Source organism: Myotis yumanensis, unplaced genomic scaffold, assembly GCF_028538775.1.
Source record: "Myotis yumanensis isolate MYYU_CA2020_CCGP unplaced genomic scaffold, mMyoYum1.0.hap1 SCAF_3, whole genome shotgun sequence".
Classification (NCBI taxonomy): Eukaryota; Metazoa; Chordata; class Mammalia; order Chiroptera; family Vespertilionidae; genus Myotis; species Myotis yumanensis.
In genome coordinates, this window is record NW_027223754.1 from 59,787,156 (window position 1) to 59,808,047 (window position 20,892).

The 20,892-nt window shown below is 36.7% G+C and overlaps 2 protein-coding genes across 4 annotated transcripts in view; both read right to left on the reverse strand.

Moving 5' to 3' along the window:
* Nucleotides 1-3,394: 3,394 nt before the first annotated feature.
* Nucleotides 3,395-8,949, reverse strand: LOC139006156 (large ribosomal subunit protein uL14-like). The gene is made up of 2 exons (XM_070408700.1): nucleotides 8,880-8,949; nucleotides 3,395-3,876 (listed from the first exon to the last, which is right to left on the reverse strand). Exons 1-2 carry the CDS (start codon nucleotides 8,947-8,949, stop codon nucleotides 3,395-3,397), a joined length of 552 nt encoding a protein of 183 aa, XP_070264801.1.
* Nucleotides 8,950-10,149: 1,200 nt separating this feature from the next.
* Nucleotides 10,150-20,892, reverse strand: part of UCHL3 (ubiquitin C-terminal hydrolase L3) — a 53,347-nt gene continuing 42,604 nt past the window's right edge. For 2 of the 3 annotated variants that reach the window (XM_070408933.1, XM_070408934.1), the window contains 3 exons: nucleotides 17,721-17,796; nucleotides 11,402-11,460; nucleotides 10,150-10,361 (listed from right to left, as the gene is read on the reverse strand). In XM_070408933.1, the coding sequence (XP_070265034.1) occupies nucleotides 10,278-10,361; nucleotides 11,402-11,460; nucleotides 17,721-17,796 (219 nt within the window). In that variant the 3' untranslated portion in view covers nucleotides 10,150-10,277. Of the gene's footprint in view, nucleotides 10,362-11,401; nucleotides 11,461-17,720; nucleotides 17,797-20,721; nucleotides 20,877-20,892 lie in introns of those variants that run through there. The other variant, XR_011470757.1, reaches the window with a different exon arrangement.

The window sequence follows — 20,892 nt, forward strand, 5'->3', positions numbered from 1 at the left end:
GTCCTGCCACTCTCTGGCTGTGCTGTGGTGCTATTGGCTGGAAAGGCCGAAGCCATGACCCCAAGCACACATAATATACAAAGGGGCGGGCAGGAAGCTGGAAGCTGGAAGCCAGAGCTGACATGGTGTGGCCCGGCAGCACTGCGTCAGCCATGGAGAGGGATGGGGAACAGCTGTTGGCATGACTGGCTTTGGAGTCACCATGAGCCTCAGGACCAAGGGGCAGTGAAGTGGGGGGCGCTACCATGGTCAGTGCGTGGTTCTTCACAGTGTGCCAGCCGGGCTGGGCGGGGCCTGGGGCGGCTTTTCCCTCCTGGAGCCACTCTTCCCAGGGTGGCGGCATCCGGCCGCTTTTTTAAATTCCTTTTTATTGGAAAGCAAGCTCTGGGCTTGTGGTTCCTGGGATCCCTGGGCCATAGCGTGCACATCCAGGCCTCACTGCATCCCCCTCCCCTTCCTCCGTGTTGAGCGTCAGCCTGGCCTGCGCCCTCTGGCAATCTGTGACCCCTCTGGGGGATGTCCGACTACCGGTTTAGGCCTGATTGTGGGGATCAGGCCTAAACTGGCAGTTGGATATCCCCCAAGGGGATGTAGCAGTGTGCCAAGTGGCAGGCAGCCAGGGAAGAGCCCAAACTGGGGCTGGGCGCCATGCAGCTCACGCTCATTCTGGCAGCGCCTTCTGCCGCCACTTGGTAGTGCTGCCATGGATCACCAGCCATGAGCCCGGCTTCTGGTTGAGCAGTGCTCCCCTGTGGGAGCACACTGACCACCAGGGGGCAGCTCCTGCATTGAGTGTCTGCCCCCTGGTGGTCAGTGCACATCATAGCAAATGGTGGACTGGTCTTTCTGGTCATTCTGCCATAACGGTCGCTGGACTTTTATATATATAGATACCAGAATATGGCCATAAGTGCAGTTATTTTTATCATATTAAATTGAAGAAATATTTAGGCCATTTGAAGTTTTCTTATAAAACACCTCAATTTATCAAAAGAACGCATTTTTAAAATTATGAGCAGACTAGGAAATATCATGCTTTGGTCTCAATGGCAAAAAAAATATGAATAATGTAACATCAGCATTAACTCTACACTGTTATCAAATGTGCATATTTCTATGCTGGTGGTGGAAAGGAGGAACTTCTGGATTCAATTATTTAGTATTCAGGGCAGAATAAAGAAAAGTAACTAACACTTAGCCCTAAAGGAAAATTCAAATGTAGTCTTTTGTCATTGTGTACCACTGGTAGTTAAATTCTCAATAGGCAACTTTCCATCAGACAGGTTTTACAACATTCTTTAAGAATAGTCTAATTTACAACCTTTGCATGCATGTACTTTGTCTTTCATGTGTAGGATACAAATAAAGCCTCAAGCAATTTATTTTCATCTTATCCTCCAGAACATGTGTAGGACACAGAGATCTTATCCTTTAAGCTCTTAAAGGATACAATATTGAACATAACTTGAATACCAATTTCGTTTATCTATATATATAAAAGCCTAAGCAACCATTACGAACAGTCATCTGAATGACCGGTTGACTGGCCACTATGACGCACACTGACCATCAAGGGGCAGATGCTCAACACAGGAGCTGTTCCTTGGTGATCAGTGCACTCCCACAGCCAACCTCCCACGGCTGGCCAACCTCCTGTGGTTCCTCCCCCCGGCTGGCAGGCCCCAATTAGCCCTGATGGGGACTGGGCGAGATGGCCCCTATCAGCCCCCATTGCCGGCCAGGCTGAGGAACCCCACCAGTGCACAAATTCATGCACCGAGCCTCTAGCATACTTATAAAGGACACAGACAATCAAATGTGTCATCCATATTATTTGGCATTTGTTCTTGATCACATGGATTTTTATTTTAAGTTATTCAATTTATACACATACCTGTCTTATAGATTAAAATGTTTTTTTATATATTTCTAAGCATTTTAAATAATCCATTTTGCAAAATAGCTTTCAGTAGAGGTTATGTAAATGTAATGCCTCTAAACCAAAGATTACCAACTACCTTATCAATTAGAATATAAGAAAATGCTCATAATATATATAGCTGTTATTGTCTACATAACCTCCCACAGAATATCTAGGTGTGGAGTGTGGAAATGTCAAACTTGGGACTCTCCCCTATCAATTAGGTGGAAGCAATAAACAGGTTCAGGATCACCATTCTAAACAAAGAAGTCAAGAGAAAGATTTAGAGTAACTTTTATTGAAAAACAAAACAAGTAAAAACATAACCGTAAACTAAGGCATGGTGTACTTGTCTGATCCACTGATATCATTGACACCAAAAAAATAAATGCCCTTCATGACATGGAACCTTCAACACCACAATATTTTATGCACTTAAGAGGTCAAAAATTTGAAATCAAAAGAAGCAAAGTAAATGATAAAACTCTATTTCTGCGATCTGAAAAATTCAGCATATGCTACACCTGGTTTTTAGTTGTACTGTAATTTTGTTGCGAGCACAAGGGACTTCGTTTTAAGATTTTACAGCAGGCTTTTATAAGCAAAAAACATTAACTATTGTGCTGCATAATTTTAGTAATTAGCTTATGTGTGCCACGAGATGAAAAAGGTTGAAAATCGCTGTTCTAGATACTTGACCCTTATCACATATATTATTTTCAAGTGTTTTATTTCATTCAGAGGATCTTTCATCTTCTTGATGTATTGTCTTTTGAAGCATAAAGTTTTAAAATTTAAAAAAATTAACTATTAAGCTATATGTGTGTACAAAGCCTTCTAAGTTAGCTCTAAAAACCATTTAAAATGATGACACAGTTTTCAAAGTGATTTTACTTTAACTTCAGTCAGGGATTTTTTTATTTTTTATTTTTTATTGTAGAGAGCACCTGGGAAAGGCCCCTGAGCTGATTGTCATCTGAAGCCAGTGGCGCCTGGCAGAGCCATGCCCTGGAAACATACCTTGCCAGAGGCAGGTGAGTTGTCAGTCTGACCTTTAGCTCAGGTGCCAGGGGGTGGATTTCATTATCTAAATCCAGCCAGGCACCAGGAACAAACACAATTATCCGGACCCATCCAGAAGTGACTATTACAAAGAAGCCACAAGGATGCACATATTTTCTTTATCTTAAACTTTAGTAAAACTTCCTGGTATCTTATTGTATAAAATAAACATGCTGTATCGGCTCTGGGTCCCTGTCTCTCCATCAGGGGACAGCTGTCCCACCTGGTCCCAGCTTTCCCTACTGTCTTTGTGTCTGTCTCTTTCATTTTCTCAATCCCCCGTTGTCCCTACTCAGGACTCCTGTCCGCTCTCTAGCTGTGCTGGTCGTGGAAAAGAGAGAAATATTTATATTTTATTTTTTCATATCACCAATTTTTAATTGGTTTTTCCTTTACAAATACACCAGAGAATCATGCAATGCTGCCACCAATGGATGCAATCCTGGGCCACAAATCTGCACACTTCTTTGCAACTGGTCCTGTGATGGCAGAACCTCTCATTTCCTCTTTATTGCTTACTATGACCCCTGCATTATCTTCAAAATAAAGAAACACGCCATCTTTTCTCCGGTATGACTTTCGTTGTCGAATTACTACCACTGGATGTACCTCCTTTCTGAGCTCTGGTTTGCCTTTTTTGACTGTGGTCATCACCATGCCACCCACACCGGCAGCAGGAAGTCTGTTCAGTCGTCCCTTGATCCCCTTCACAGAAATAATATACAGATTTTTGGCTCCTGTGTTGTCAGCACAGTTGATCACGGCTCCTACCGGAAGACCCGGGGAAATCCGGAATTTCACCCTGGAGGACCCACCACATCCCTCTCCGGCTGGAAGGAGAGCAAAGCGCCCCAGCTGTCCATGGCCACTGTTCCCCGCGAGGCCAGCAGCCACTACACAGCAGATGGAGAAGGATCACCCAGAGCCAAAACCTCACCTCCTCAGTCAGGGATTTAAATAATATACAGAAAATTGGGACTAAAGTTATTTGCCTATTCAAAGTATGAATGTATGTGAGCATGAGTGCACATACATATACAATAGTACATACACATATATACACATGCACATGTTATTTCCCAGGTAGTGTGTGTGTGTGTGTGTGTGTGTGTGTGTGTGTGTGTGTGTATAGGCTTTCTCTAAAAGAAATACATTTCTATAAATAGAAAAGCTTAGGCCCTGGCCAGGTAGCTCAGGTGGTTAGAGCGTTGTCCTGATACACCAAGGTTGTGGGCTTGATCTCCAGTCAGAGCACATACAAGAAGCAATCAAATGTGTAAATAAGTGGAACAACAAATTAATGTTTCTCTCTCTCTCTTCCTCTCTTATTTGATTTATAAAATCAATAAATTTTTTTAAAAAGTGATGAAACTCTCTGTGTCCCCACCTGTTGGTGGTGGACGTGGGCTTCTTGCAATGTAACAAGAAAAGGAATTTTTTGAGACTTGCATGAGAGAATGAGTGATATTTATATACATGGAATTAAATCTCTGAGTTTCCAAGATCCCATGTCTCTCTATCCTGCCAAGGAAAAAGTCCCATTTCGTCTTTAGCAGAGCTAGGATTAAAGCCATTGCCCAGTTTCCATCCCATATTTGCACGGTACGAAAGGTTTAACATGGTGGTGCATGGGCAAGCTATATAGCCATCTCAGACAGTGATTTAAGAAAAATTGAATTTAAGGAAAAGGGGATGGGGATAGGATGCCCAAAGGGAAGGGCTGAACGGCACAGAGCCAAGGGAACACTGGGTTGACGACAGGAGCTGGAGTTTCAACCTTATATGCAGTCAATGGTGGGAGGCTGAGTTGGTGAGCTTGGTGTGGATGGAATGCAGGTGTGCAATCAGGTGTCTTTAGGACAGTTTAATTCTTTGTATGGTCTGATTTCTGGTCTTTGTTCTCCTGTGGTGCGAAGCTACAAATGGTGACTAAGGATCATCTGCCCTATAGTCCTAACACAGTCCTGTCCAGCATCTGGCTAGGTTAGCTTATGTTCCCAGATGCGGTCATTGCATGTGGGGTCCACATGGCCATGGGCCATACATCCTCTAGGGCCACATGAGTATGAAGGGTACATAGATGAGAGCATGGAAGCAGGAGCAAAGCCAGAGGAACAAGAGAGAGAGAGAATTCCTTTGTCTAGGGATTATGTATTCCCAAATTTTCATGGGCCCCACCCCTCTAGCCAATGACCTTTGCTCCCAGGTTAGACTGACAGACACGCATTTTCCCTGCATCAGTCCAACTTTACTTTGTATGCACCCATCTTCCCCTTTGTCCAGTCCCTTCCCCTATTGATTTGCAGGAAATGGACCCTTGGTTCCCTGGGGAGAGTGAAATTGCAGCTTCCTAGTGAAGATGACCAGATGACCATGCTTATAATGTCTGGCCTCCTTTTGCTTCCTATTATTAATATTAATAACTAATTACAATGGCAACAAAACTATCCCCCTTTACAATTTTCTTGCAAGTACCAGTATAAGAATCTTTTTTTAAAAATGTTGATTTTAGAGAAATAGGGAGGAGAAACATAGATGTGAGAGAGAAATATCGATCAGTTGCCTTTCACACGTGCCCCAACCAGAGATCCAACTCATAACCTGGTATGTGCCCTAACCGGGAATCGAACCCACAATCCTTTGATGGGCCTGAGGATGCTCCAACCAACTGAACCACACCAGCAGGGCAAGAATCTTAAACTTATAGATGCTTTATTTTGAAAGACAATTAATGGCTGAAAATCTCTCTTAAACTGTTTAAATTAAACAAGCAGGTTATATGTCATATACAACCCAATGATAAAGTTTACCTAATAAGTACTATACACAAATAAATCAGATTTATTTAAATAATTTTTATACATGAATGATGGTTTCCATTTAAGATATATTAGTTTGAACTTTGGTTTTAATCACAAATGAACATGGAAAATATTAGGGGTTAAATATTGTGGAGTTCATAAATGCTCCTCTGTTTCAATAATATAAAGCAAACCATTACATCTGGTGAAAGGTGATGTTTAGTCAATTTCCAAAAGTCCACCAAGTGAAATCATTTCAAGTTTCAGTTTCCATTTAAGTTTCATTGCCCCGCATGTATTATGGTCATTAACAGCAATATATAGAAATGAGCCACAACTTGATCACTCTTAGTGTCTCTTTGTAAGTTTCCATACAAATTTAATCTCTTCTATCAGTGCTAAGTTTTAAGAAAGTGATTAAACTAAGTATTGAGAGAAATAGAGTTGGAGAAGGACTAAAATTCTAGATATAACCTAAGAAGGGAGAAGCAAAAGAAAATTTTCAAGATTTATATTCCACAAGGGTCTGTGCCAGAAGCCAATTCCAGCATGTCATAATTGCGAGAGTTTCATCAAAAGGTTGATGGAATTTGGGGACTCAACAAGGGCTGAGTCACATATGTTATCGCCTATTGGGAATGGCTAAAGGCATTTCCCCAAACCTGAAAAGGGATGCTTGCTTGCTGCCAGACAGTTCAGGGCATCTTAATCTACATGTTATTGCCTCCTACTGGCCAAACACTTGAATAGCCGTAGGCTAATTCCCCTATTCTGACAATGCCTCTGTATATGAAACCCTACCCTTTGAAGTGTATATCTCTGCCTCACCTCATGACAATTTGTGTTAATAAAAAGCATGGGGTCCTAAGACAAGGAGATCTTAGTTTCTTTAGCTAGGCTCCTCTGACCCCCAATGCCTTTCAGAATTATATTTCGTCTCTGGACTCTTTAAGTTATGTACAGCTCCTTCTCCAGATTGCTGAACCCTTCTTGATGCTGGAACAAGAACCCCGGCAGGACTGTTATCCTAGAGTGTGTGCAAAAGAATGCTAGTTCTAAATGTTGTTCCATAAAATGTTTAGAAATGATATTCATAAGACACAGAATAATTTTTTTTAAAAAACTGAGTTCTGCAATTATCCCCACTTAATATAATTACATTTTAAAAAAGTAACTTTAACCCAATATTTTCAAAAGGTACTTAATCTCAACCCTTTCTTATCCATTAATAGTGGGCCAAGACAGTATTTTCATACTAAATACTGAGAAACTATGTAAATTCTTAGTGAGATGCCATTAAGGCCCTATTAAGAAATCATATAGTATGAGAAATCTTGCAGGGCAACAGGTAGAAAACTGCTCAGAAATATTTAAGATAATATGCAAGACAGATATGAATACAAAATGCAAACAATGTAACAAAAGAATATAATAATAGGTGGTTGTTAATTGGCATGACAAAAGCATCAGCTACATAATTTATCGAATTACTTCAGGTTATTTCTCCATTCCTACTGCTATCACTTCATTCAAGCCCTCTTCACCATAGAAAGTTGGTAAATCTTCCTCAGTATAGTCCCAAACTTAATATGTATACTCACTCAGGGATCTTACCTAAAATGCAGTAAGATCTTACTGATTTAGTAGGTCTAAGGTGGGGTCTGGAATTCTTCATTTCTTTGTTTTTTTGATATATTTTATTGATTTTTTTACAGAGAGGAAAGGAGAGGGATAGAGAGTTAGAAACATCAATGAGAGAGAAACATCGATCAGCTGCCTCCTGCACACCTCCTACTGGGGATGTGCCTGCAACCAAAGTACATGCCCTTGACCGGAATCGAACCTGGGACGTTTCAGTCCACAGGCCGACGCTCTATCCACTGCACCAAACCGGTTAGAGCTGGAATTCTTCATTTCTAACAAGTTTCCAGGTAATACTGATGCAACCATACTTAGAATAATAACAAAGATCTAATCCATTCTGCAAGCCACGGCCCTATTACTTTTCCTAAAATACCACGTACCTCATGATACTGTCTCAGGAATCTACATAACTTAGTGGATCCAATATAAACATTTACACTCAATTTTATCAAGAGCTTCATTCTGGACCAATTTAGTCTTTCTCCTAAAAGTTATACTGATTCCAGCCAACCCAATTCAGTTCTGCTTTTTAAAAATTTTTTTAAGGTAAAATGAATATACAGTGAAGTACAGATTTTAAATGAACAATTAATTCATCGAGTTTCCATACATGTATACACCTGTGTAACCAATACTCTCCCCCAAAATGCTATAGGAAGGACATTGCCATCACACAACCCTTTTTTGACCCAGCTCTGTAAATAACCCTGCCACCTTCCCACTTCCTCCCACCTATCCTTTCAGACTCAACTGAAACCCTTCCTTCTTCAAAACATGCCCCAAATCCACTCGTAGACCTCTAGCTAAATTACTACTATAACATTTCCCCCTCATCCATGGAGCATATGTTCCAAGACCCCAGCAGATACCTGAAACTGTGGATGACAGCAAATATGTTTTTCCTCTACATACACATCTTTTCACCTATAGGAAGCACTTTATGGGTTCTCTTTGGCATATCTGAATTACCAGCATCACTTCTCTTGCCCTTTGAATACAAGCACTGAGATACCATGATGGTGGAACTGCTGAGAAGGCTAAGTGGCTAATAGGCCAAGTGCAAACAGCGTGGATATGATGCACAAAAAGGGATGATTCACAGCCCAGGCAGGACAGAGAAGGGCAGTGTGAGTTTTCATCATGCTACTCATAATAATGCACAATTTAAAAGTTATGGATTATTTCTGGAATTTTCCATTTAATATTTTCAGACTGTGTTTGACCATAGCTAATTGAAACTGTGGAAAGCAAAACCCCAGATAAGGGGAACTACTGTACTTTCACGACTTGGCCATCATCTCCAACTGGACAAATGCAGTGGGCTCCTCACAAGTCTCTCTACCTCTATTCTTACCCCACCCCAAAATATTATCCACAGAATATTCAGTGACCTCCTAAAATTATACATCAAATCAGGTCACTCTCTTGCTTAAAACCCTCCAAGGGTTTACATCGCAGCTGTAATATATCCAATGCCTTTTCCTGTATTTCTGTATCACTAATCCCCTCCTTTTTCTCCATTACTTCCTGTATTCTGATCATATGAATCTTCTTTCTAGTCTTACAACACAGTTCGGGATCTGCATTAATTATTACCTCTTTTCTTCCCCACCACCTTTCTATTAGTGGCTACTTTTGCTATTCAGAGCTCAACTTCGAAGTTACCTCCTTACAGAAACCTTCCCTGACCACAAAATCTAAAGTAGACACTCAGACTGTCTAACACAAATCTGACTTTAATTTTCTGCATAGCATCTATTGTTGGCATGTATCTTATTAATGTGTTTTATTTGTTTCTTCTCACAAAAAACATAAGCCCCATGATGATGGAACTTGTCAACAGTGCTCACAGGTGTAACTCCAGCACCTAGAATGCTGTCCTGATCATTGCAATTAGATGCTCAACAAATGTTTGCTAAATAAATGTTATCACATGATATACAGAGGGTGTCCCCAAAAGGTGTATACACACATTGAATGATTATAAAGTCAGTGTTTATTTACAGTTTATTTTCAAAATTTAAAAGAATCTATAGAAATGAATAATTTTTTTGTCAGTGCCTGTTTTCAAACTGATGACCGTTCTGGTCCAGGCAATGTTGATAATGTGAAATCACAAACATCAAGAATCATTTCATTCGGTATTTGTGTCCTCTCCATTCGCTGACTGTTCCTAGTTTTGTACAGTAAACTTTACCTTTTATATATCCCCATAAAAAAGTCTACTGGGTAAATTTTCTTTGTTCAAAGCTTCACCCATATTTCAATCAGTTAAACCTGAAAAGGAATGAATTTGAAGTGAGTTATTAGTAGTTAAAGTATGTATACATTTTTGGGAACACAGGGTGTATACAAAATATATATACACTCTGAACAATTATAAAGACAATGTTTGGACTTCAACTGCATTTTCAAACTTCCAATAGCATTTAGGATGAATTTTCTTTGTTCAAAGCTTAGTCTGGCTGAAAAGAAAGAAACATCAATTGAGCTATCAGCTGTTAAAAGTGTGCATACATGTTTTTGGGACACCGTATATACACACTATGCAGATGGAAACTGTGTCTGTGTCCCAATACAAAACTTACCATAAAACTTTAACGAGAATAAGAAGGTTATTGCTAGTCATCAACTAAGCTAAATCCTTCAAAGGAAAGAAAGGGAAGAAAAGAAATGCAGCTTTAATTCAGGACAAAGTATATAAAACAGATTAAGTCAAAGTTTAATTCACATAAAGTTTAATCAGTCAAGTTAATGAAAATATCAAAATTTTTGAGACAGTGTATGGCAGCAGAAACGGAATTTTTGTTGCAAATAATACAGTACTCGGTGTTTCCATTATTGACAAACTATGCTGCAGAAAGAGCAATTGCATTGAATCTCAATTCATCAGGGTCACGTTCCATAAACTTCTTGCAAACTTCTATGGCATCCTATAGGGGAAAAATACAAATTTTCAGTTTATAAACATGTGTTTTACTTGCAAATCGTAAGTGTTTCATACTTTCCTAGTTCATACTAATGTTATACTGCACACTTGTTTTTCCAAATGAAGAATAACTAAAAGCACACCAGAAGAACGAACATTTCGTGGCCTAGTTAGCTTAGTCCAAAAGTATAAGATACAGTAAGTATTCTTTCTTAAAATGCTTTTAAGAAACTTTTAACTTGACAATTACATTTCATTGATTCTAAGCCATACAATGTTTATAAATTTAAAAATCTCTAAAATCATGATCAAGATACAAATGATGATATCATGAATCTAATGAAATATGGGATACAATGTGCAACTCTTTCAAAACTATTCTTGCCTTTTTCTTCTTTTTTAAACCCTCTCCCAAGGATATGTTTTTATTAATTTTTAGAGAGAGGAAGGGAGAGAGAGAAACATCGATTGGTTGCCTCCCATATGTCCCCAAATGGGGACAGAACCCCCAACCTAGGTATGTGCCCTGACTGGGAATCAAACCTGCAACCTTTTGGTGTATGTAACGACACTCCAACCCAGGGGTGGGCAAACTTTTTGACTCGAGGGCCACAATGGGTTCTTAAACTGGACCGGAGGGCCGGAACAAAAGCATGGATGGAGCGTTTGTGTGAACTAATATAAATTCAAAGTAAACATCATTACATAAAAGGGTACGGTCTTTTTTTTTTTTTTTTAGTTTTATTCATTTCAAACGGGCCGTAGTTTGCCCACGGCTGCTCCAACCAAATGAGCCATTCAGCCAGAGCAAAACTATTCTTGCCTTTTTCAAATTTGATACTTGTTCACACAAAGAACTCTGAAAACTTCTTTATTTGCTACAGGTTAACACTAGTTCAAATTTTTCTTTTTGGATTTTTTCAAGAGAGCAAGGACAAGGAAGTATCCAAATATAGATAAAATGTTATAAAGTGAGTTTTAGAGATGTTTCAAAGATAACCAGAACATTAATAACACTTAAAGTGGGCCAAGTTTTACTCTTACCTCTAATAACGTTTCATCACTAGTTTCACCATGGTTAATTGGAAATGGTTTCCGTCCATCTATAAAAAATAGACAAACAGTTGAATGTTTAGCTGTCTGTACAAGATAATGTACTTTCACCTTCCACTTTCCTCCTCTCAGAGTGAGGCAAAAGTTAAATGATTATTTAAAATAATATGTCCTAAAACAAATATTTTAAATGTACTACCTATGAATATTCTTTAACATTAAAAGTTCTTAAATTACAGTAAAGTTATTAGAACCTTGCTTCCATGTTTGAAAGCCTAAATTATCTTCATAAACAGAATTTATTATAAATACATATTGGCTTGATTTAATTTCCTAAAAAGAATATGAAAAATAAGTCAGTTTTTTAAGTTAGGACCTGTTTTTACCCTCAGAGATATGAAAAAAAAAATTATTTCTTCACTTTAAGAGTTAAATCAGAAGGCTTCTAAGACTGACATGTTTACATTAACAAAAGGGAGCCATCCCAAGTTTTATATATTACTACTAATTGTGTACCTTCAAGGTAGTAGTATAGAATAATAATCTAAATAAACTAGGATTACTTTACTGACCAGCAAAAATAACTAACTGCAACTATAGTCACTTGAATAAACTAGTAATTTTTCAATATTATGAAAAAGTCTAGAATTATATAAACTCATGCTACCCAAAGGTAACTGATAACTCTACACAAAGTAGGTTTACAAATGTTCGAATGGAAAATATTACAATAACTAATAAATAATAATACAAGAACTCTGTGTTTTGCATACTTACAACTGTAAATTTACTTTTGCCCCATCCTGTGCATCAAAATTTATCACCTCAGATGTCTTATAAGTGGCACTTCAAGTAAAACTCATAAAACACAATCCCTTCTATAACACTATGGTTTCTAAATATAATAAAATTTTTAATCAATATGTACAGTGGGGCTTTGACTTACGAGTGTCCTGACTAACGAGTTTTTCGAGATACGAGCCCTCTCTCGGCCGATTTTTTGCTTTGAGTTGCGAGCTAAAATTCGGGTTACGAGCCAGCTTCAGATACCCCACCACTAGTTGGTGCAGCGAACGTCACAGTGAACGCCACAACATCAGCCCAGCATCACGTGTCTCACTCGTTCACTTTTTGATTTGACATATGAGTAATTTGAGTTACGAGCTCCATCACGGAACGAATTAAACTCGTAAGTCAAGGCCCGACTGTATATGTAGTAATAGACTTGGACTAATAGATACCACATTTAAAGAAAAAATATAAGCAAAAATTAACCAAACAAAAAAATATGGTTACTTAAAAATTATTTTTTTTTAAAAACCATATGTGTTCTCTTAATTACCATTTTCTTTTTGATTCCTTTAATCTTTTTGAAAAAAAAAATGTTTTTTCAATTACAGTTGACATTCAATATTATATTAATTTCAGGAGTATAGTACAGTGGTTAGACAATCATATACTTTACAAAGTACTGCTGCTGATATTTCCAATACCCACCTGGCACCATACACAGTTATTACAATATTATTGGTTATATTTCTTACTAGAGGCCCAGTGCACGAAATTCGTGCACTCGGGGGGTTCCCCTCAGCCCAGCCCGCACTCTTTCGCAGTCCGGGAGCCCTTGGGGGATGTCTGACTGCCGGCTTAGGCCCGCTCCCCATGGGCCTAAGCCGGCAGTCAGACATCCTTCTCGCAATCTGGGACCCCTTGCTCCTTAGCGCCCACCGGCTCGCTGCTCCTTAGCACTGCCACACAGTTGGGAGAGGCTCCTGCCACTGCTGCTGCGCTCACCAGCCATGAGCTTGGCTTCTGGCTGAGCAGCACTTCCCCTGTGGGAGTGCACTGACCACCAGGGGGCAGCTCTGGCGTTGAGCGTCTGCCCCCTGGTAGTCAGTGTGCATCATAGCAACTGGTCGTTCTGGTTGTTCTGCCAGAACCGTCGCTTAGGCTTTTATTATATAGATGCTGTACTTTATATTCCTGTTACTATTTTGTAACTGCCAATGGTACTTCTTAATCCATTCACATTTTTCACACAGCCCCCAATGCCCTTCCCATCTGGCAACTATCAATTTGTTCTCTGTAAGTACGAATCTGTTTCTGATTTGTTGTTCCATTTATTGTTTTTTTTTTTATATTCCACATATAAGTGAAATCACATGGTATTTGTATTTCTGACTTATTTAACTTAGCATAATACACTCTAGGTCAATCCATGTTAGTGCAAATGGTAAGATTTCATTCTTTTTTATGGCCAAGTAATATTTCATTGTATATATGTACCACACCTTCTTTATCTAATCGTCCGCTGATGGACACTGAGGTTGCTTCAATAGCTTGGCTATTGTAAATAATGCTGCAATGAACATAAAGAAGCATATACTTTTCATATTAGTATTTTGGATTTAATAGGATAAATACTCAGAAGTGGAATTGTGGGGTCATACTGTAGTTCTATTTTTAATTTTTTGAGAAACCTCCATACTGTATTCTATAGTATTCCACCAAGAGTTTATGAGAGTTCCCTTTTCTCCACATTCTCACTAACACTTGTTTGTTGATTTATTGATATTCTTTTAAAAAATTTTTAATTTTATTTTTTAAAATAGATTTTTATTGATTTCAGAGAGGAAGGAAGAGGGAGAGAGAGATAGAAACATCAATGATGAGAGAGAATCATTGATCGGCTGCCTCCTGCACGCCCCCCACTGGGGATCGAGCCCACAACCCGGGCATGTGCCCCCAATGGGAATCGAACCTGGGACCCTTCAGTCCACAGGCTTACACTCTATCCACTGTGCCAAACTGGCTAGGGCTTGATAGCTATTCTGATAGGTGTGAGGTGATAACTTATTGTGGTTTTAATTTGCATTTCTCTCACGATTAGTGATTTTGAGCATCTTTTCATATGTCTACTGACCATCTGTATGTCCTCTTTGAAGAAGTGTCTGTTCAGGTCCTCTGCCCATTTTTTAATTGGAGTGTTTGTGGGGGTTTTTGTGTTGAGTTCTTCATATCTTTTGGATATTAACCCCTTATTGGATGTACCAGTGGCGAATATCTTCCATTCGGTAGGCTGTCTTTTCATTTTGTTGATCATTTCCTTTTCTGTGCAAAAACTTTTTAGTTTGATGTAGTCCCATTTGTGTTTTTTGTTTTGTTTCCCTTGCCCGATGAAATATACCTAAAATAATATTACTAAGAGCAATGTCAAAGAGTTTACTGTCTATCTTTTCTTCTGGGAGTTTTATGAATCTTACATTTAAGTCTTTAATCCATTTTGAGTTTATTCTTGTGTATGGTGTTAAGAAAGTGATCTAGTTTCATTCTTTTGCATGTACCTGTCCAGTTTTCCTAACACCATTTATTGAAGAGACTATCTTTACCTCATTATATATTTTTGCCTCCTCTGTCATAAATTGACATAGGTGTGGGTTTATTTCTGGACTCTATATTCTGTTATATTGATGTATGCATCTGTTTTCATGCCAGTTCTTGAAAAATGCCATTGGTATTTTGATAAGGATTGCAGTGAGTCTATAGATTGCTTTTGGTAGTATGGAAATTTTAAGAATGTTAGTTCTTTCTATATATGAGTGCAATATATGCTTCCATTTATTTGTATCTTCTTCAATTTCTTTCTTCAATGTTTTATAATTTTCCAAGTACAGACCTTTTTCTTCCTTGGTTATTATTTATTCCTAGGTATTGAGTTCTTTTTGAAGCAATTGTAAAGTTAATTGTTTTCTTAATTTCTCTTTCTGATAGTTCATTAATGGTGTATAAAAATGCAATCGCTTTCTGAATATTAACTTTGCATCCTGCACTTTACTAAATTAATTTATCAGTTCTAATAGTTTTTTGGTGGAATCTTTGGGGTTATTTATAGTATCATGCCATCTACAATTTTTTTCCATATATTTTATTGATTTTTTACAGAGAGAGGGATAGAGAGTTAGAAACATCGATGAGAGAGAAACATCGATCAGCTGCCCCTTGCACACCCCACACTGGGGATGTGCCCCAACCAAGGTACATGCCCTTGACTGGAATCGAACCCGGGACCCTTCAGTCCGCAGGCTGACACTCTATCCACTGAGCCAAACCGGTTAGGACTCATCTACTATTTTTTATTCAATAACTCAATTCTCCTCTTGTTCAAGATTCCTTTTGAATTTATTAGGAATCTATATCAGGATTACTGTCAATTTCCCTTGCAACTGCCCATCCACATTTGTCTTATAAGTATCCCCCTGCTCTGATATATCAAAGATTATGACTATTCTTTAGAACTGAAGTTCTTTAAACTCCTTTAAAGATTGCTATCTCCAAAGGGCTCTAATTCTCCATCAGCCGTACTGATCATTCTTGCTAAAGAACACCTAAAACGAACAAGATCTCAGTAGTTCTGCCTTTCTTTTCTGCTATTCTTACTTCAAACCAATTTTAAAATACTTTTGTGTTGATCTTGGCATGCTACAAAATAGGACATTCTTCATATGTAGTTTACCTTTGATATATGTTTCTTTCTACTGCTAGCTAACTAGTCAAATTGAGTTTTTTAGACAACTCTTTGCTTCCCATTGATCACAGATTTATTTTTTCTAAGTATCTTTTCAATGTTATTGTTTATTTTATTACTGTTTCATCCTGAAAGTCACCATTACTTTTTAGTCCCTGCTTATGGATAATATGTATCATTTCTCTGGCCTTTTCTAAATCTACTTCCTTGAAGTCAACAGAATGTGTCCGGTAAAGTCTCAGCACTCTCTTTATTTCCATTTCTACTAGTTATTCTTTATTATTCAGAGTGGAAATAAAGTTTCCAGCAATCAGTCACACAACGGAAATCCCCAATCACTATTATACTTTATCTCTATATAATTTTTATAGACTGACTTAGCAAATATATATGGAATAAATTAGTGAAGCTCTGAGGTCTGTTATATACTCCCATAACAATTTCTTTTCATTTTAGTTTGATTCCTACTGAAATCATTTGACTATAGAAGGCCACCATCAATTTTTATAAATCTGTTATTTCCTTTCCTTTTCCCCTTTAATAGAACAATTTCTTTTTAATAAATTATACAATTTTGTTAGCATATTTCAAACACAAAATCCATCTAAATTTTATGGACCTCATTTGCAGTTGTAATCTGAGTTCTTTCAAAACTCTTTGTCCTTAACTTACATGAATGTCTATCAGCTATGCTGTACACCTGAAACTAGTACAAGAAAGTGTTGAATGCAATCTGTAACAAAAATTTTAAAAACTCTGTCTTTAAATAAGTTAAGAAAATTAGAAGTGGCAAGTTAATATTGAAAAGTACTTCACTTTTTTTTCTTTATTTACCCCCCCTCTTTTTTTAACACAAGAAGGTCTCATGGAGAAGAACAAGAAGGACTCATAAGTACTAAAGTACTATAGATCAATTATGACAGAGTCATAAGAAGTTCTCTATCTAAATGAAACAATTAAAATTATGAAGATTTCCTCCAAATAGTCCCTGAAATAATCTACCTATAGTTAAACTTTTTAAAAACTAAGTGCCAAAATACTAAGTAATTAATCATGTGTAGTTTGACAAATGCCTTAGAAAGTTGTTGTCAGAAAACAGACTCCTGTAAAGACTTTTAAAAAGTCAGATGTAGCCAAGCCAGTGTGGCTCAGTGAACCAGGAGGTCATGGTTAGATTCGCAGTCAGGGCACATGCCCAGGTTGTGGGCTCAATCTCTGGTTGGGGGTGGGCAGAAGGCAGCCGATCAATGATTCTCTTTCATCATTGGTGTTTCTGTCTCTCCCTCTCCCTGCCTCTCTGAAATCAATAAAAACACATTTTTTTAAAAAGTCAGATGTAATACAAAGGGATAACACAAAGGCCTGAAAACTAGTAATACTCATTACCAAATATAAAAACTAGACACGAATATTACACTATGTCTTAAAACTAGTTTCAGAATCAAAATGGCTCATGCAGATGTTGATGATATCTATCTCAATAATTTAGTAAACAGTGCTGGGAGTGATTTACAGGAGTTTCCTATAATGACTTTTACTTTACTGCTTTGCTAAAATGTAAAGGTGGTATGCAAACATTCTTGAATTGTAAGTTGCTTGAACACCAAAGAAAAATTTGATATTTTCTAGCAAAAAGTCTTAAATGAAAAACTTTCATTATGCCAATTCAATGCTATAAGGCAATTAATTTAAGTAAATAATAAATATCAGCAATCCTGTTTATCATAAATACAGACTTTTTCATTTCCAATTTCTCTCCCCAGAGTAAATTTTTAAAGTTCTTACCTAATTCATAGAGATGCCCATCTACGTGAACTAATGCAATAAAATGAAGATCTACTTTTTCATCTATATTTGGTGCCTGCAATAGGAGGAAACATACATATTACATATGTTTATAGTCAAACAAATCAAGCAAGTACATGTAAACACATACAAGTATCAAATCACATCAGAGAACATTTATCCAAAATAATTAAAGGCTTAACCTTTGATATAGTGGATAATGAGTAAATATGTTTACGTTTATAACAACGTGCTCACCCATCAACAAGAAAAATGTCAACTACAAGCACATTTTTCTTAATCTCAACAATCTAAATACCCTAAAGCTTTGTTCACCTTCAAAAGCCCAGCATTTCACACAATGCCTGGTATATAGTAAATGTGCAATGTACACTTTCTGAATGAAATGAATGCATAAAGTGATTTGTCTAATTTTTGAAATTTGAAAAAGAAAATCTTTTACATTTTAATAGCATAAACAGAGTTTTAAAAACTCTCTTTAAGTTTTAAGACTTCAAGAAAGTGAGTTCTCCCCTTAATAACTTGACCCTTGATAATATTACTTTTTAAAAAAATAGAACATAAAGAGTTTTAGAGTAAAGTACCTTTACTCATCCTACATTCAAAAGGTTTCTAAATTAATAGACGCAGGAAAATATCCCAAAAGATTAAAGGGGGAAAATAAGGATAAGAGCAAATTAAAATACAACTAACTGTAGCCTATAATTTTTCTCTTGCTTTCTTAGTAAACGCTTTGAAATAAAAACTATTTTGGCTTACCAAATTCAATTTTCATGAGCAACATCTGCTACATTTGTTAAACATTCAAGTAACTTATGCAAAGTCAATACATGATTCACTCACACTGTCTTTAATACACAGTAACTACACAATTAACACAAATATGTGTTAGCTATTTATCAAATCTAAATGGTGTGAAATGAAGTACCATCAGTGTTAAATGCAAGTACACATTTTAGAGACAAAGTTTTCACAAGGCATAAGTCAAATTACTTCTCATATTACCTAACATCCTGTAACACAATAGTAGCTTAACTCTAAAATGTGTATTTTTTTTAACTCGTTAGTAATTACATAATTTTAAGTAGTTGTAATATGAAGTTTTCAGATGCAGAAATTGAAAGATACAGAAGAAACATTATCTTGGATTTACTGAACGCTCTTAAAACATTTACAAATAGAGTGACTCATGTAATCTCACATTATTCTTCAGAAATTATTCTCTTCAAGTTTATGAATGAGAGAACAGCAACAAAAATTGATGTGGCAAACTAGCTCTTCCTAACTTCAACATAGAACTAAAGAATTCCGAAGTTGGTAGCAATCAAAGTCACCTAGATTATTGTTAATCTCCTCCCTACCACAGCCCGTACTTCTGGTAGACCCTCCAACAACAGGGAACTGTCACTAGACTTTGAAGCAATCCATTCCATCTTTGACCCTCGTACTGAAGCTAAAATATGTTTCCCAGTGTTTTCCATCATCTTTTAAAAAGTTTAATAGCTCCTGAGCATGATGTTTCTTCAAATAATTAAAGATGGTAACCATGAGTTCCCTTACTTTCCTGGTCAGAGAATCAAATGTATTACTGATTGCTCAATCTAATACCAATGACCAAAAGAGAATTCAAATTTTCAAGGCTAAACCTAGGCAATTCTACAAATGATAAATTCAATTCTATAAAAAATGCCAGAGAGAATTGTTTATCCAACTAGGAAAAGGTCTGGTTTTCTCATTTTAAGATACGATTCTCCAACAGGATATCAAGTATTTTAAATCTTTTGATCTATGTTTTCAAAAATTTTAAAATATTTTAACACCATTTCTTCTAAGCATATTGCATCTTATAGCTTCCATTTTTCGTATTTTGCCAGTAAATACAACTGTGCTAGAGATAAAAGTAGTATAATTGGAGTCAGAGATATGAACATATATACTCAATCCTTGTAAACACTGATTTTGTTATCTGTTTTGAGGTTTAAATGAAATGTATTACTTTGTAAATTGTTAAGTGATACTAAACATTCTATATTATTATAATATTAATACTACATTATCACAAAATGTAAGAAATCACTAAATCTAGTGACTCAAAATTGTGTGGCAGTACTTGCTATGAGCCTTTTCCTTTTGTCTACATGTAATCTGAAAAGTGCAATTATTCATTGCTTAAAAACCTGTAATTATTCATTGCTTAAAAATGATTCCACCCCAAAACAAGAATAAATAAAAAGCAAATTCCAATAAGTTTTTCATTAAAAAAAATGACCAACATATAATAAACAAAGGGCAAAAAACAGAAGCTATAGATTTGGATCATTTTTGCCTACATTTATATATATTATTTTTTATAAAGTTCCCTAATTTAGAATAAAATACTTATCTCAAATAATTAAAAAGTAATATAACAAATTAATTAGATAGAAAGTAAATACTAAACAGATATTTCAAATTATAAAAAGGTACGGTTGAAATTTAATTAGTAATTGTATGGTACTTAATATATATTAGGCACTGTTCTAAGTCTTTATATGTACTGACCAATTAATTATCATTTAAACCCTGCAAGGTGGGTAATATAATTATACCCATTTTACTCTCAAGAAAACTGAGGCATGGAGGCATTAAGTAACATGTTCTAGATCACAAATCCAGGCAGTGTCATTCTGTGTTCTTAACCACTAGGCTATGAAAATATTTATGAAGATATAAAGCAATGGAATTAATATTGAGCAAAGATCAAATTATATAAAAACACATAAACCTGGAAAAAACAAATTTTATGATATGCTCATTTATATTTAGAATAATTTTAAGTACAAAGGAATTTATTCATATTTAGAATCAATTGTGCCTACGACAGACTTTACAATTAGGGTTTTACTCTGATCATTTAATTCACCTTATATCTCCTACTGTACAAATTGACACAGTAGGGAAACAACAAATATGATAAATGAATAAAATGACAAATACACACTGTGACCCAATGAGGATAATGAAACATAGAGACACCGTAGTTTTGTTGATACTCAGCAAAAATCAAAGGCTCTTTTGATGACCATACTGCTATTTGGAGGAAGCAGATGTTTAAGGAAAAGTGCCAGGACTCCACTTCAGAATTTGAATATAGCTCTAGAAGAGTAAGTAA